Source organism: Trachypithecus francoisi, unplaced genomic scaffold (genome assembly GCF_009764315.1).
Source record: "Trachypithecus francoisi isolate TF-2019V2 unplaced genomic scaffold, Tfra_2.0 Lachesis_group3, whole genome shotgun sequence".
In the NCBI taxonomy this organism is placed as follows: Eukaryota; Metazoa; Chordata; class Mammalia; order Primates; family Cercopithecidae; genus Trachypithecus; species Trachypithecus francoisi.
Window position 1 is genome coordinate 3771747 of NW_022681468.1, and position 16723 is coordinate 3788469.

General features: G+C 46.6%; 1 protein-coding gene across 8 annotated transcripts in view; it reads right to left on the reverse strand.

The window, feature by feature from the left end:
• Window positions 1–16723, reverse strand: part of TRAF3 (TNF receptor associated factor 3) — a 138855-nt gene that overhangs the window by 8503 nt on the left and 113629 nt on the right. For 6 of the 8 annotated variants that reach the window (XM_033191204.1, XM_033191203.1, XM_033191198.1 and 3 more), the window contains 3 exons: window positions 13272–13346; window positions 11495–11587; window positions 5203–5343 (listed from right to left, as the gene is read on the reverse strand). In XM_033191204.1, the coding sequence (XP_033047095.1) occupies window positions 5203–5343; window positions 11495–11587; window positions 13272–13346 (309 nt within the window). The remainder of the gene's footprint in view (window positions 1–5202; window positions 5344–11494; window positions 11588–13271; window positions 13347–16723) is intronic. The other 2 variants (XM_033191205.1, XM_033191201.1) reach the window with 1 other exon arrangement.

The following is a 16723-nucleotide window of genomic DNA, read 5'->3' on the forward strand; positions in this document are numbered from 1 at the left end:
TCCGCTGTCTCTGGGGCAGGCGGCAGCTCATGCTTCTGCTGCCCACAGTCTCTGCCCAGGCTTCCCTGTTTCACAGCAGCAATGGTGCCACCTGCCCGCCCGTTTCTCACACGCCCACACCCTGGCGGCAGTCAACCCACACCAGCAATCTTGTCAGTCACCTAGATCCAACCTCACCCTCACACTCCCACGTGTTCCTCCCAGCTCCTCTCCCAGGCCACAGCACCTGTGCGGGGCCACAAGGCTCCCATGGACATCTCTTCTGCAGCCCTCGTATACCTCGGGAGCCATAGGTATGGAGGGTCCCCGCTTCCCAGAGAAACCTCAGCCCTGTAAGTGCAGGTCCCACAGGGCAGGTGGCCCTGCATGGCTGCCACGGGGTCTCAGGTTTAGGATGCCAGAATTGTGCCTGTGTGCCCTCATCTTCCCTTGGAACATCTAAAGACCGCCTACCCTGCTGCTGGGTCTGGGGCAGAAGCACAGCCCTGTCTCTGCGGCTGCCGGGGGTGCCCCAGAACGACCCCAGGGTCCCAGGAGAAGACTCCCACTCCTCAGACTCCTCCCACCTGGATGGTGGCAGGAGAGGGCCCCAAGGCATGTCCTCAGGCCCTGGGTGAAACCCAGTGGGCTGATGCTGCAGACACAGGGCTCTTCCCCCACTGGCTCCATAGCCAGGCTGCCAGGCCCCAGCGAGGGAGGCAGGAACGCAGAAACCCTGCCCCGAACACATGAGGCTGCCAGCAACCAGGCCTGATTTTATGCTACTTCATTTAACTAATTCAGAAAGCCCTTCCCCAAAACACCCAGGCCGCTCGTATTTGTCACTGCTTGGAGGCGTGGGAGCCGTACTCCGCCCTGGTGGCCCAGTCTGTGTTAAGGGGCTGGAATGCCCACCTGTGAGATGAAGCCAGGGACTTAAAGGGTTTTCACTTCAAAAAAGGATGTGCATTTTCAAGCAGCTTTTGAGGGCTGGAGAGTTTAGTGCTCAGTGCAGCTGTGGAATGACTGAGCCACCTCACAAGCTGCGGCCACACCAGATACTCACGGGGCGGGTCCCAGGGCCCCCTGAATTCACTTCTCCTTTTGGAAGTCTATTTTTAAACATCTAAGTTTCAGCACCTTTGCTGGCTGTTATTAACCACGAAGACACAAACATGACAGGTTCGGGTGGCTTTTTGGGTATAAAAGCAGTGTTATTCTTCCTGTTCTTTCCAAGAAACATGATGTTAGTTAACCTCTAAAAAGTAAGGATAATTTCTCTAACGAACACCTCTTTCCACTGTCATTGTCCCTTTAAACTGACACTGTCACTGCCCCTTTATTTTACACAATCGTACATGCTCAGAAGGATATTTAATTAGCTCACCAAGTCTATTTGCTAGGGGACAATACCATTGACGACACTGAACATCCAAATCACACGGCTCCTCTAGTGAGCACCAGGAGCCTCTGGCATCTCCACCTTCTGATACCGTGCACTGAGCTGGCAGGCGCTCGCGAGTTGCAGGGGAAAGTTAATGAAAACCTGATCAACAGAAGTCTGAGAGATGCCCTTTGTAACTTAGCAAATCCTGAAACGAAGCATGAGTCCCAGGCAGGGTGGCCCAGGACAAGCTGTGCCTCACGCTAAGCCTCAGGCCCCTGAGGTTAAGAGGGGGATGGCGCCCAGCCACCCCTCCCCCATGATGGTGCTACACATCAAGGTGCCTGACCTCGAGCACAGAACGGGAGTCTCCAGCAAGGACTCCCCCGCACAGCAGGGGCCCCCGAGTCAGGAACACCCAACATGCATGCACCGCATGCATAGACCAGCACGACTAAAGAAAAGGCGTCTCCATGAGCAGCAAGGGAACTCGGGCTATTTTTAAAACAGGCCCTTCATCTGTATCAATGGCACCATTTCAAAGCAGAACGCAGAGTCACATAAAATGTTCTCTCAAACACAGCAAACGTGATTTCATCCTTGAAGACAGTCTACACTCAGCCACTGCAGTTTCTATAAAAATAAATCTCAAGTGCAGGTGTGGAATTGTACAGAAAAAAGACTCCGACACAGAGCTGAAGAGACAGACAGCACTCCATATCAACAATCCAAATCAGAAGGTTTGTCTTCAGGGAGCATCAGCCCATGAGCCTCACACACTTGCACGCCAGGGCTGCAACCGCGTCACCTGCTGTGAGGCCCCACTCTCAGGCTGCCGGGACCCTGGCACACAAGCCCGGCACTGTGAGAAGCCCGGTGGGGCCTGCAGCCTGAGTGAGGGCTGCATGGATGGATGTCCCTCCCTTCTGTCCCAGCGCCTGCTGCTCCGCATGTGTCCTGTGGACCCCCGACTACAAGAACCACCAGTTCATCTAGTCCACTGACACCAGAAACCTGGGTCATGCTCGCACCTATGCTATCTTCTTTTCTTTTCTTTTCTTTTTTTTTTTTTGAGACAGAGTCTTATTCTGTCGCCCAGGCCAGAATGCAATGGTACGATTTTTGCTCACTGCAACCTCTGCCTCCCGGGTTCACGCGATTCTCTTGCCTCAGCCTCCTGAGTAGCTGGAATTACAGATGCCTGCCACTGCACCCGGCTAATTTTTCTATTTTTAGTAGAGACGAGGTTTTGCCATCTTGGCCAGACTGGTCTCGAACTCCTGACCTCGTGATCTACCCACATCAGCCTCCCAAAGTGCTGGGAATATGAGCATGAGCCACAGTGCCCAGCCTAGGCTGTCTTCTTAATAAAGAAAAACAGGATATTTAAGAAGTAAAATATTAAGAACTCATTGTTCCCTGGGCATGCAAAATCAAAGACACTCTCGAATTCCACTCCTTGACCCCCTACCTGCACCCCCACTGCCACAGCCAGGACATCGGGCCCTCTGTACTTTGACTTCTGCCATCACCAGGACTTTAGGGTCTACTGGAGAATCAGACAAGGAAGAAAGAAGAAGACCCCAAGTGATGTGTGCCCTCATCACCTAGGTAGTCCACAAACATCGCTGGAGGAGTGCCTGGAGCTGGCCAGGAAGAGAAGCAGGAGAAAAAGACATCTGTGCAGCAGCAGGGAGCCTCTCAAGAAACAACAAGGCGGTCCACTTTAGCGCAGGGAGTGGGGCGAAGCTGGGAAGGTGACGGGTGGCCAGTCACAGAGGTTTTCTGAGCCACAGTAAGATTTTACAATAAACTCTTCCTGGGGCAACCGGAAGGGCACTGAGGATGAACAGTGGGGAACACGGCTGGGCCAGGCTGCCGCTCAAGAGGGTGGGCGGGGCCTGCAGCAGCAGAGGGATGGCCTGGCCCGGTGCAGCTCCCACACGGCCAGCACCTCTGGGCATCAGAAGGCTTTCAATCAGCATTCCCTGAGGATGGACAGTGCAGAATCCTCCTGGCTAAAGACCACCAACCCCACAGTCGTCCCAAAGGTAACACTGAATTTCCCCTTTCAAAAAAACACACAGTTGGAAGGACCTTCTGTTTAGACCACACCTGCTCAAAGGTCACACGGAGAAGAGTTTTCACACGTTTCAGGCGGGGCCATGTCCCTGCACTCAGGGGACTCAGACAGGGCAGCCTGCTCTGAGTCCCTTCTCTAAACACAACCTGCTGTCCGCCACGCCCAGCCTCCTGTGGGGAAGAGGCGGGCGCGTCATCGTCTCCTACTCGTCACAAGTCAAGGGACACTGACCGCTGCCGTCACCACTCCATCCTAACTCCTCCGGCCTTGGCGACTTGGTTTCCCCTTTCTTTCTGACTTATGCTTCATTGGTTCATCCAATCACAAAAGTTTTCAAGTAGAAATCACGTACTGTAGAGTGATTAAACTCGACTAAAAAGTAAAGTAAATGAGAACGCCTGACTGGAAGGGGAGAAACTGAAGAGGAACACAGAGGAAAGCTGAGGTTTGGGATGGGGCGTCGATACAGCACTGCGTATATTCTAACTTTTTGTTGTAAATGAATCCAGTACTTGTGCATTCTTCCTTCTGTTGTGGCTATTTTAAGAGGTGATTTCCCTGGCCTTTCCAGTGCCTCTCTGAGCCCCAGGTCAACCACAGCAATGATCTCGTGAATAGCCAGAGCTGCTTGCCAGGGAGTGCAGGTGCAGGCGGGCCACAGGGTGTGGCCAGGGCCCTGCAGCAGTGGCCTGACCAGTCGCCTTGGCCAATCTGATGACCGGCACATCGCTGGGCCCTTGGCAAAATGCTGGGGGCTTCCAGCGGGAGGCTTGGTGTTTTAAGAAACATTGTACTTTATGTGGCTTGATTTAATGCTAATGACTTGTGCCTTTTTAAATACAATATAATGTTTCATTGTGTTTTCTCCTTTTCTCTCTGGGTAACTACAAAGTGTAATAAAAAAGAAATTAATTTAATAAATCCCTATGCAATTCAAGTCACTATGACTCATCTCCAATGTCAAAAATTGGAGAAAAGGCATTCTCAAAGATGCCATGACTCTGTGCTATTAGAAGTATTTTCTCTTCCAGATAATCTAGGGCCACACTGTAAGTACAGGCCCTTGAGTGACATGAGTGATTCTTCCACAGTGTGTGACACACACACGAGAATTACTATCACAAACGCACACGAGTAAGTGAATGTGCAGAGAGCATCTACAATGTTCATCTATTAACAAGCACCTCACAGACAACTGTGACAACAGAAGACAGGAGGAGCAACATTTCATCAGTCCCCTTCATATCATCGCTTCTATTCAGGGCGGCAAAGGTTCACTGGTTTGTTCTTCTGGAGGTGCCTGTGGATCTCCACAGTGAAACCCGGCGGGTGAGCGCGTGTCACTAGAAGCTCACAACAGAGTAGCTGGGCTGCACAGCACCTCACTGCAGGAAGTGAGACTTTGCACACAGCCACTACTCATCAACAATATGAAATCTTAAACAATAAAAACAACTAATTTAAAAAATACGGGCTTCGCATCTTATTTCTCCAACAGTAGATCAAAGACATGGAAGAGCAGTGGAGGCTTGCTCTCCAGAGAAAAGGCAGTAAGAAAACGCTGACCTGCAGCTTCCCAGGCCAGGCCTGTGCTAGCCCAGCTGCCTTTTCTAAGCCTTCGCTTAGGCCAGAGAAATCAGTTGCCTTTCTGCTTGCAAAGGTCAAGGACTCAGCTCAAGCAGTTTGCTAAGCCCTGAAGGGGAACACAGGCAAGCTCCTCTACCCTTTGATCTGGCCATAGTCCTAAGATTCTTACCTGTAAATGAAGGATTTTGGATTCATTATTTCGAAGCATTTCCTTTTGTCTCTCAATTTCAATTTCAAAGCTACATATCTGATTGTGCAAACTTTGTATGCTCTTGTTTTTTTCTACACTTTCATTCTGCAACAAGGAAACCTAAAAAAGAAATTATTTAATTAATGTAACCAAAAGTGGTTTTCATATTAATTAACAACGATATAAATTAAATTTTCACAAGATAGGCCTTCTGTTAGCTTACTGACAGTTTCAGAAGAAAAGAATCCCTTCACACAGAAAGTGGTAGTCCTGGTACTTTTCTCTCTTTCTTTTTTTCCCTCTAGAGACAGGGTCTTGCTCTGTCCCCAGGCTGGAGTGCAGTGGTGCAATCATAGCTCACTGCAGCCTTGACCTCCTGGGCTCAAGTGATCCTCCCACTTCAGCCTCTTGAGTAGCTAGGCCTACAGGTACATGCCACCACCATGTCTGGTTAGGCTTTAAAAACAATTTTTTTTTTAGAGCTGGGGTCTTGCTATGTTGCCCAGGCTGGTCTCAAACTCCTGGCCTAAAGTGATCCTCCTACCTCAGCCTCTCAAAGGGTTGGGATTAGAGGTGTAAGTCACCACACCCAGCCAGTCCTAATTTAATAGGGAATCCTATAAACAGTGTTTCTCAGAATCTCTTCCAGTAATTAGGGTGAGGCAAAGTGCAGCAGCTGACTGAATTTCAGAATAAATGAGATGCTTTTTCAAGTTTTTGCTAAAAACTAGTATATCTCTTACCTGAGTATTTTTCAACTGTTGACCAGGAAACATAGTAAGAAACAGATGGTTATGTACCACCCCATTTATACCAACCTGTGTGGGTATCCCTGAAAACAGACGTCATAAAGCCGTATTTGCCCTAATAATTTACAATGCACCCTGATATTTTTTCTTTTATTCCATTTCATTTAAGAAAATACTAGTCCCTGAAGAACATTATGCTAAGTGAAATAAGCCAAGCACAGAGAGGCAAAACAGTATGTACTCTCATTTAGACGTGGGATCTAAAAAAGTCAGGCTCACAGAAGCAGGGAATGGTGGTTACTGGGGCTGGTGGAGGTGGGTGGTGGGGTGGGCTTGCGGAGTTGCTGGGCAGAGGGCACACAGCCTCAGGTAGACAGAAGGATGGATATTTTTGAGCCCACTGAACAGCATGGTGACTAATTCATACTAACACATGTTTCAAGACTGCTGGGGGAGCAGATTTTAAATGAAGTGACGTGATGGATATGTTAATTAGCTCGATTTAATTATTCTGCAATGTGTATATATATATATACCAAAACATTACACTGTACCCCATAAATATAAACAATGCTGGTCACAACCTACTAAATTATTTCACATCCACCCAGTGGCCACACCCTGCAGTTTCAACAGCTGTGCCAACATAATGACAGCGTGATGAAAATACAAAAAATTACATGGGTGCTGCACCCTTGGGGCCAGTCTGCTCCCCCTCAACACGGGCAGGCAGAACTGACACCTGAGGATACCCTTCCACAGAAGCACAGAAGAGCCTCTGCAACCCACGTCAGCCGAAGGGAAGGCCTGCTGAGTGAGCATTTCCAACCCCACCTCTGACCTTTCCAAAATCTTTCTGAAAGATAATTAGCTCCCAAAGACAAATTAACATCTGGTCTCAAAGATGAAAGTTCAAGGGTAACTCCTACGAGGCTTTCTTCCTCACAAGATTTTTACAAAGGGCATCTTGACCCCCCATCTACCAACGGGTGTCTCTGTCTATCCATTGGGGTGGTGGTCTCCACCCCAGAAGACCCTAAGCTCTGTGCCAGATCTGATGTGTGCCTCTCCAACGATGTAACTCTAAAACCACCAATGCCTGGGGACCAATGGTCACAAAGGTGACAGCCTGAGGGCATCTCGGCACAAAACCAGCTGTGATAAAGAGTTGACTCCTGATGCTGTCCATCTAAAGGATAACCAGCCTAAAGATGGGTGTCCTTTTCATATTCGGCACAGTTGGCCAAGTCAAGAGACATCTTTTGAAGCAATCACTATCTTATTTTAAAACAAGTATGTCTTTACTAAGGAATACAAAACTTGCAATGTCTCATGGGCAAAATGTAACTTCACTTTCCTAGGATTTTATTCCGCAAAACTCGGCTTTCCTTCCTTCCTTGCCTCATGCATCCACGAACTCCTACAAGTGGTCAACCTGCACGAATGTGGAGCAGGCCATGTGCAGCACCGCGTGGTGGCTGTGTCCCTCTGAAAGTAACCATTCATTTCCATCTGTCAAACACGGGACAGAATTCTCAGACTCTTTATTCTCATATCCCTGCAAAAAGATGACATGTATGCCAACTCTTTCCACAAAAATCTCAGTAATGTCTCCAAAACATTGTCAATAGGCCAGTTGTGATTGCTCACACGTGTAGTCTCAGCACTTTGGAAGGCTGAGGCAGACGGACCACCTGAGCCCAAGGAATTGAAGACCAGCCTGGACAACAACATGGCAAAACCCCATCTCTAAAAAAAAAAAAAAAACAAAAATTAGCCAGGTGTGGTGCAAACGCCTACAGTCCCAGCTACTGGGGAGGGTGCAACCACTTGAGCCCGGGAGGTCAAGGCTGCAGTGAGCCATAACTGCGCCACTGCTCTCCAACAAATCTAGCAGTTGAGTATGAGCAGAAGCAACTTACAGCAATGAACACATGTCATGTCACACTAAACTCAACTTCTTTCACTTTAGGACTTCCCTTATTTAAACTATTTATTTATTTATTCAATCAAAGAATCCAACTCCCAGGTCCTGCAGATCATTGCTTCCACTCGTCTAGCAGGGAGATGCCGTAGGCACAGGAAAGTCCACCTGGCAGGTGTGTTTCCAAGGAGGAGGTCCAAGGTTCTTTGCACTGAGAACATCCTTTACTCCAGCCCACTTTGGTGGGGGTGCTTTACATTTCCCCTCCATTTAAGCTTTCTTAAAATATAAAATGGGTGTTTTCAAGTCCAGATTTTGCAGTTTTTCTTTAGTTTGACTATGAATGTGAGGAATGGTCTGTTTTTTTTTTTTTTTTGGAGACAAGTCTCACTCTGTTGCCCAGGCTGGAGTGCAGTGGCGTGATCTTGGCTCACTGCAACCTCTGCCTCCCGGGTTCACGCCATTCTCCTGCCTCAGCCTCCCAAGTAGCTGGGACTACAGGCGCACACTGCCACGCCCGGCTAATTTTTTGTATTTTAGTAGAGACGGGGTTTCACAGTGTTGCCCAGGCTGGTCTTGAACTCCTGAGCTCAGGCAATCTGCCTGCCTCAGCCTCCCAAAGTGCTACGATTACAGGCGTGAGCCACCGTACCTGGCTGAGGATCGGTCTTTTTGAACCAGCTCAAACATTCTATTTTCTATGACAGATGAACAAAATAACCTAAGAAATTCCAACTGAATAATTCTATAATAAGAAATAAATTCCCACTGTAAGTAAACATAAAATCTCTGCTCTTTGTCCAGCCTTTGCTTTTGGACCTAGTGAACGGCACCATGCACCTTCTCATGAGCACAATGAGAATGTGCAGAGCCGAGGCTTGGCTGGTCTGACAACAGAGCGGGGTTTTGCTCTGATGGGCAGAGTCCAGGAGATATCAGTCCTTTGGCAACGTCCAAGAGGGCAGTGCACAGCTGTGCATCCTGCACTCTCGGGGCTTCCACCGTGACTTGGCTGGAGATAGTTTAAACACATGAGGCATTCACAGAGTGAGAAATGGCTGCGCTGTGTGTGGGAGGGCTGCTCTGGTATGTCCTGGGGTTTCCAATGATGCAAACCATTCACTTTCAGTGGGGAAAAGAGCACAGAATGGAAAGGAAGGAGTCGAATCCTCACAGGGACTCGGCCTTGAAAGGCTGCCAGATGACAGCATAGTCCACAACTATCTTGCTGGATAACCACGTGCTGCAGACCTGTTCAACTACTGTGTATCTAACTCAGTGGTAACATTCTTTTTTTTTTTTTTTTTTTGAGACAGTCTCATTCTGTCGCCCAGGCTGGAGTGCAGTGGCGCAATCTTGGCTCACTGCAAACTCCACTTCTCGGGTTCAAGCAACTCTCCTGCCTCAGCCTCCCAAGTAGCTGGGACTACAGGCACCCGCCACCATGCCCGGCTAATTTCTGAATTTTTTTTGTTGTTAGAGATGGAGTTTCTCCATGTTGGTCAAGCTGGTCTTGAACTCCCAACCTCAGGTGATCCGCCTGCCTCGGCCTCCCAGAGTGCTGAGATTACAGGCATGAACCACCATGCCCAGCCACAAAGCCTATCCTTTTCTTTTTTTTTTGAGACGGAGTCTTGCTCTGTCGCCCAGGCTGGAGTGCAGTGGCCGGATCTCAGCTCACTGCAAGCTCCGCCTCCTGGGTTCATGCCATTCTCCTGCCTCAGCCTCCCGAGTAGCTGGGACTACAGGCGCCCGCCACCTCGCCCGGCTAGTTTTTTGTATTTTTTAGTAGAGACGGGGTTTCACCGTGTTAGCCAGGATGGTCTGGATCTCCTGACCTCGTGATCCACCCACCTTGGCCTCCCCAAGTGCTGGGATTACAGGGGTGAGCCACCACGCCTGGCCCACAAAGCCTATCCTTAAATTGAAACGAAGAACCTTCTAAATGAGAAACATAGCATCTATGAGAGGTAAGAAGCCTTGTGATCTATGCCTACAATTTTAAAAAGACAGAAACAAAATGCCAGCTTCAAAAAGAGGAAAAAAGATTCCTAGGTAAACCACCATTGAACTCAGAGCAAATGCTCTATGCTCACAGGAAGATCTCCAGGATTCTGCAAATATGAGTTCTGCATTGCTGCCTATCAGCATTGTTCTTCTCCATGTGTGTGCACAGGACGCCAATCCTTCCACTGCTTCTCAACCTCAGCTCAAGCATTTAGATGAAAAACTCTCTTAAGGCAGATTAAAGGGAAATCTTTCGATTTAAAATTTTAGACTCCTTGCAGTATATTTACATTTTAAATTGCTGGGATTTAACACTGGAAACAAGACATTGAAATCTTTACGAAACTCAAATGTCAACTCCACTGGCTGTTGTAATTCACCTTAGTGTCCTCCTACTACAAGTTCTCAATAGATGTTTGTTGAATATTGAATTAAGTTTATATTTTTGTAATTAAGCCACAATGGTAGATCCTACAACAACTTCTTCTCTATCAATCCTTAGAGGTTTTCATCTTCTCATGATAAGAAGAAGGCCCTGCTGAGCTGAACATCACAGAACAAACTCTACTGAGAACCAGCATTATTGCAGGAAGGTGCCTGCTCCTGCACCTACAGGCCTGCAATGAAGGTCTCTCAAGAACAGCACAGGGGCTGAGCGCGGTGGCTCACACCTGTAATCCCAGCACTTTGGGAGGCTGAGGTGGGCAGATCACCTGAGGTCGGGAGTTTGAGACCAGCCTGACCGACATGGCAAACTCCGTCTCTACAAAAATACAAAAATTAGCTGGGTATGGTGGTGTGCACCTGTAATACCAGCTACTCGGGAGGCTGAGGCAGGAGAATTGCTTGAACCCGGGAGGCAGAGGTTGCAGTGAACCAAGATCACGCCATTGCACTCCAGCCTGGGCTACAAGAGCAAAACTCCGTCTCAAAAAAAAAAAAGAAAGAAAAAGAAAAACAGCATGGGAGAGTGAGTCTTTTCGGGAAGTGGTCCCATCTATGTGGAGAGCGCACCAAGTTTTGCAAGGTGTCAAATGACAAAATCAATTGTAATCATATCAAATATTTTCTCCTGTTTGTCTCTTGTAAAAGACACAGAAGTGTAACACATTTAGAGGGGTAACCACCCAGGTCAGGGCTGGCAAACTTATTCCATAAAGAGCCAAGTAGTCAATATCTCAAGCTGTACAGTCCCCACAATCTCTTAACTCTGCTGCTTTCGAGCAAAAGAAGCCACAGACAACACAGAGCGAGTAAGGATGGCTGTCTTCCAATAAAATTTTGCTTACAAAAAAAACCAGCAGGGTGGGGACCGGGCATCTGATCATCTCTGTGCTGGATGGATGCTAAAATCATCACAACGTGACTGACTTTAAAAAAGCACTTCACACTTGTTTGGCAATTAAAAAACAAAGAACAAAAATAAAACACCGTCATTTATAAGCTCAAGAACACACAGAGTTTTTTTTGACAATCTCTTGATATGGTTTCTTTTATCCAAAACCCATTAATAACTATAAAAAGGTTCTGTCTTTAAATAATCTGAAGAGATGATATAAATCCCACAGCAGCAGGAAAGTGTGCAGCCCACCTTCTTTTCGAGCGAGTTGCTCCACTCCTTCAGCAGGTTGACGTGCTGCACGGCGGAGCTGGCCTCGTGGGCCTTGATCTGCTGGTTTGTCCCCTGCGAGAGCAAAGATGTGAGGCATTCAGCGAACCTCGCTGCATTTCAAAGGGCAGAAAGGCTAACATACAACCCTAAAAGCAGCACTAAACACAGAGAGGGGAGACCTATTTGCATCAAGTGAACAGGGAATCTCTGCGCCTAAGGAGGGCTGTGCTTAGGGCCACCTGGCTACTGCGTGCAGGTGAGGAGGCCAGCACCCTGCAATGCCACAGTGAGCATCTCAGGGTTATCTCCTCATCCCTCCAGCTCATCTCAAGTGGCTTCTTATCAAGGGTTGACACTTGCAATATCAAGAAATTAAATTTTAAACTCATTCTTGATCCATTATAAACTATTTTTCTCATTAAAATATAGTATAAGTGGAAAATGTTTAGATACCCATAGTTGTGGTGAGATACTGCCACAACTTTACTAGACAACAGTCTAGTAAACATGTAAGCAAAGTAGGATTCAAAAGAATTCACTAAAGTATTAATTTATTAGTTCAAATACACTGTATCCAAAGATGTATTGCTCTTCACCATTCTAGTATTCTTAGAAAAGTTACATACAAAACAAATACAATCTACAGAGTACATAAGATGTAGACCATTTTCGAGTCAGGAATAAGCACATGTAATTGTACTTCATATATTTAAGGAAATAATTTGTCTGAAATATAATTTGTTTTGCTATTAGAAAATTAAGAAGCCACAGAAAGCATTTTAATGATCTCCAAAACATATACTCTGTACATAGAATATTCATATATATATGTTGATATAAGTGTTGCAATATATAAACATATATATACACATACACAGAGAGAATGAATGATACTACGTACGACAGAACAGGGGAGGCTCAGTCTTGTTAGAGACTAAAGCAAAGGAAGGCACAGTCATTCTTACTCTTTGGCTGTTCTCTTCCTCAGAAAATACTAAGATGCCAATCTCTCTGTACTGACTTCATAATAATGTATTGGTGCTACATAAAATATAAAATACTTTAATTGTAACATATACTGCCTCTTGATAGTTTTAAGATACATGTATTTAAATGAAAACTTGGTTCCATTCACTAGCAACCTCAGATGTGTTAAAAAATAAACAACAACAAAACACCAGATGCAGATTTCTCACACTACATGTGTGGCAGCAACAGAGACGCCCTCCCCACACTGTTCTCTGGGAGGTATGCTCTCTATGAGCTGTGCTCCATTTTGCGTCTGTCCCCAGCTGGGGTCAGAGTCAGCACAGACATGTATATCAAATGCATTTATGGATACACACGTGTGTGATCATTATGGCTGTGTACTGACACACACGCTGTTGAAACTATGCTCAGTTTGATATTCGCTTAGATTCAGGTAACAGCTAAAATTTCCGTAACAATCTATCTGAAAACCCCACCAAACGTCAAGCCTATCTGTTGCATCACTAGCTGGTTTTGGATGCAGTACTTCTCGTAATGTATTAACTTCCACCTCAGCACAGTGTCTCCCTGAGGTCTCAAAACACCACCAACTGGAAAGCGAGCATCCCGCCTGCTGCACGTGGCTTTCGTCACCCATGCAACAGGGTGTTTCAGTTTCATGACGAAGAATAAGGAGTCCAGAGCTTGCATGTTAAAATGTTAATATAATAACTTTCTCTCATGGCAGAATGTCAGTGACTGGGAAGGACAAATGTCGGATACTGACCTGAAAAACGCAGCCATAGCGCTTAAAACTACAGGTGCTGGGGGCATTGACACACTCTGACAAGTGTGCACTCAACTGCAACGGGAAAGAGACGTGAGTTGTGGCACAAACGTTTGCATGAAAATGTTCAAACATATTAGGGCACAGATAGCATCTGGGCTGAACTATTAAGAATGGTGTTTATCGCTACAGGTGTGTATATATCATCTCTGCCTAGACTTCTATGCAGTAAATATACGGTCTAGTCACGTGTATACACATATACGCCAATATACAAGAATACATTTACTATAACATTTCTTAAACTTGCAGTTTCTTTAGAACAAATTGTTCAAAATGTGACATGCCATCTGTAGTGCCAGAATTTAAAAAAGAAAGAAAAAACATAAACTGAAATGCACATTTAAAGACCATAAACAAAAATTGCATGAAAACACAAAAAAATAGAAAGCATTCAGAATGCAACTGGGTCACACACCTAATATATGGTACACAAAAATAAATATATTTTCAAAGCAAGCTTACACAATGTACCATTACTCATAATACTTGAGATAAGTGCAGATGAGTTTTTCCTTCAACTGAGAAGACTTTTTCCCTCTGTAAGGGCCAGAAACTCAGGTAGCTTTTCAAAGACCTCTAAGATCAGTCTAGCAATATAATCCGAATACTGTCACCTCTAATTGATGGCAGGAAATTTAGGTGGGGATGGGAGCAGATAACTCATTTTGCAAGAAAAAAGTCCCTTGCTCAGCTCAAATGCTGGTGAGTTATCAAATAAAAAGCACTTATGATGCCCTAACAAGAGAAAAGGGAATGGAAAAGATTACATTTTAAGGAGTTAGGCTAATACAAATGAGGTATAGTTTGGTCTGTTTTTTTTATCATGCCTCAAGACTGAGCAGAAGTTTTGTCTTTTATTGAAGAAATTCCCATCAGGAAACTCTAGGGATAGACCTTCTTCACAGAAAACAGACTCTTCTTGGGAGGATGGGTGTGTGGGTGCAGCAGCTGGGAAGGTGTCTGTGTGCCAGCACGCACGTGTTCCCAAGGCTCACAAAACACGTCCTCCTGGAGGACGCAGCTAAGTTCTACAACTTCTCAGTCTACCAGGACAAAGGTGGTCCTTCCCTCTAGGTGGATATTTACAACAGAGGGGAAAATGGATCCCTGCTGCGAAAGCTAAGGAGGAGGGGCAGGGACTGAGGGGCCCATGCGGCCACTGCTAGGGTTAACCTTCAAGGAAGGTCTCAGAGCCAGGGCAGAGTCAAGGCGGTAGGAACCTGGCAGCCTGACGCCCTTGCAGCTCCTCGGAACCCAGATCGGCTGTCCCTGCAGGAAGCTCCCACAAGACGCATGACAGGTGACTGGCAGGGAAACGCAGTGTGAAGACTGCGCAGAACAAGGTTAATTTAAAAACTTAGAATGTATTCTTCCAGTGTCATTACTGCAATAAGAAACCTGCATGTCAACACTATTACATGTTAAACCAGGGACACACTGGGCTTGATGTATGTTATTTTCAGTGTACTAGAGTAAATTCGGTGTTGGACCTTTTTCTAAATTGGTTTTATTATCAGTATTCTGAGTCAGGAGCTCTGGAATAGGGGCAGGAATAATCTATAGCTCAATAGCATCTTTCATCAGAAACCCAACAGAGATGCAGGTTTAACAATGTTTTAAAAAAATAAATTATTGGCCAGGCGTGGTGGCTCACGCCTGTAATCCCAGCACTTTGGGAGGCCGAGGCGGGTGGATCACGAGGTCAGGAGATCGAGACCATCCTGGCGAACACGGTGAAACCCTGTCTCTACTGAAAATACAAAAAAATTAGCTGGGCGTGGTGGCAGGTGCCTGTAGTCCCAGCTTCTAGGGAGGCTGAGGCAGGAGAATGGCATTAACCTGAGAGGTGGTGGAGCTTGCAGTGAGCAGAGATCATGCCACTGCACTCCAGCCTGGGCAACAGAGCGAGACTCCGTCTCAAAAAAAAAATAAAAATAAAAATAAAAATAAATATAAAAATAAAAATAAAATAAATAAATACATTATTGGCTGGGCGCAGTGGCTCATGCCTGTAATCCCAGCACTTTAGGAGGCTGAGGTGGGCAGATCACGAGGTCAGGAGATCGAGACTATCCTGGCTAACTTGGTGAAACCCCATCTCTACAAAAAATACAAAAAATTAGCCAGGCGTGGCGGCGGACGCCTGTAGTCCCAGCTACTCGGGAGGCTGTGGCAGGAGAATGGCGTAAACCTGGGAGGCGGAGCTTGCAGTGAGCTGAGATCGCACCACTGCACTCCAGCCTGGGTGACAGAGCGAGACTCCGTCTCAAAAAAATTAAAAAATTATTTCAACAGCACGGACTCTTTAAACATTAACAGAGGATTGTCCAGTTGTGGCAATAATTTACATGTATTTTTCCCTAGTTCCTCCCAGGGGCACATTCAGGGCCCAGAGGCCACCGTCATCAGGCGAGACTGTGCCCTGACCCTCAGCTTCAAGGTCCCAGGAGGGCACACTTTGGGGGAGAGTGGCTCTCTGGGCCCTCCTCCACCCCGAGTCCCTGGCCCTAGCCCCACATGGGCCCTCTTGCTCAGTCAGGGGCATGCGAGGCTGGTTCTCCCTCCTGCTACCCTGTATCTATTAATAAAATTTCAGTCTGTTGAAAAATGCTGAGGTGAGCAGGTGAGCCGGCTCCTTAGACCAGGGTACCACACATCCAAGGAGCCCAGGGTAGCCCCAGATGACTCCCAGAATACTAACTAAAGGAGCTCCAGGTAAGGACAGATGCAGAAACATTAAGAATCCTTGAAATTTTCCCAACTGGACATATCTTGATCAAGTGAAGTCAACGCAAAATCTACCTATCTCAAAGAAAGAGTGCCAAGGGCAATGTGAGACGTGCAACCCTTGGGGGAGGCCACACAGGGCCCCTCTGGCGGCCCTAACATGTGGGAGCTGTCCTCCACCCAGCATTGTGAGCAAAATGGTTCTGAAGTGTCTCTAATTCATGTTCTTGAGATAATCTAACAGCAATTACTGTTCTATAGAGTTAAAATTGCTTTAAAAACCCCTTGTCACCTTTGCTTGTACTGTATATAAAATATTCTCATTTTCTTAATGCTTCACAATCTTTGCTCTGAATTTACCACACTGTAGTTTTGTTTTGTTTTGTTTTTGAGATGGAGTTTTGCTCTTGTTGCCCAGGCTGGAGTGCAGTAGTGTGATCTTGGCTCACTGCAACCTCTGCCTCCTGGGTTCAAATGATTCTCCTGCTTCAGACTCCTGAATAGCTGGGATTACAGGTGTGCACCACCACACCTGGCTAGTTTTTGTATTTTTAGTAGAGACAAGATTTCAGCATGTTGGCCAGTCTGGTTTTGAACTCCTGATCTCAGGTGACTCACCCACCGAGGCCTCCAAAAGTGCTGGGATTACAGGTGTGAGCCAT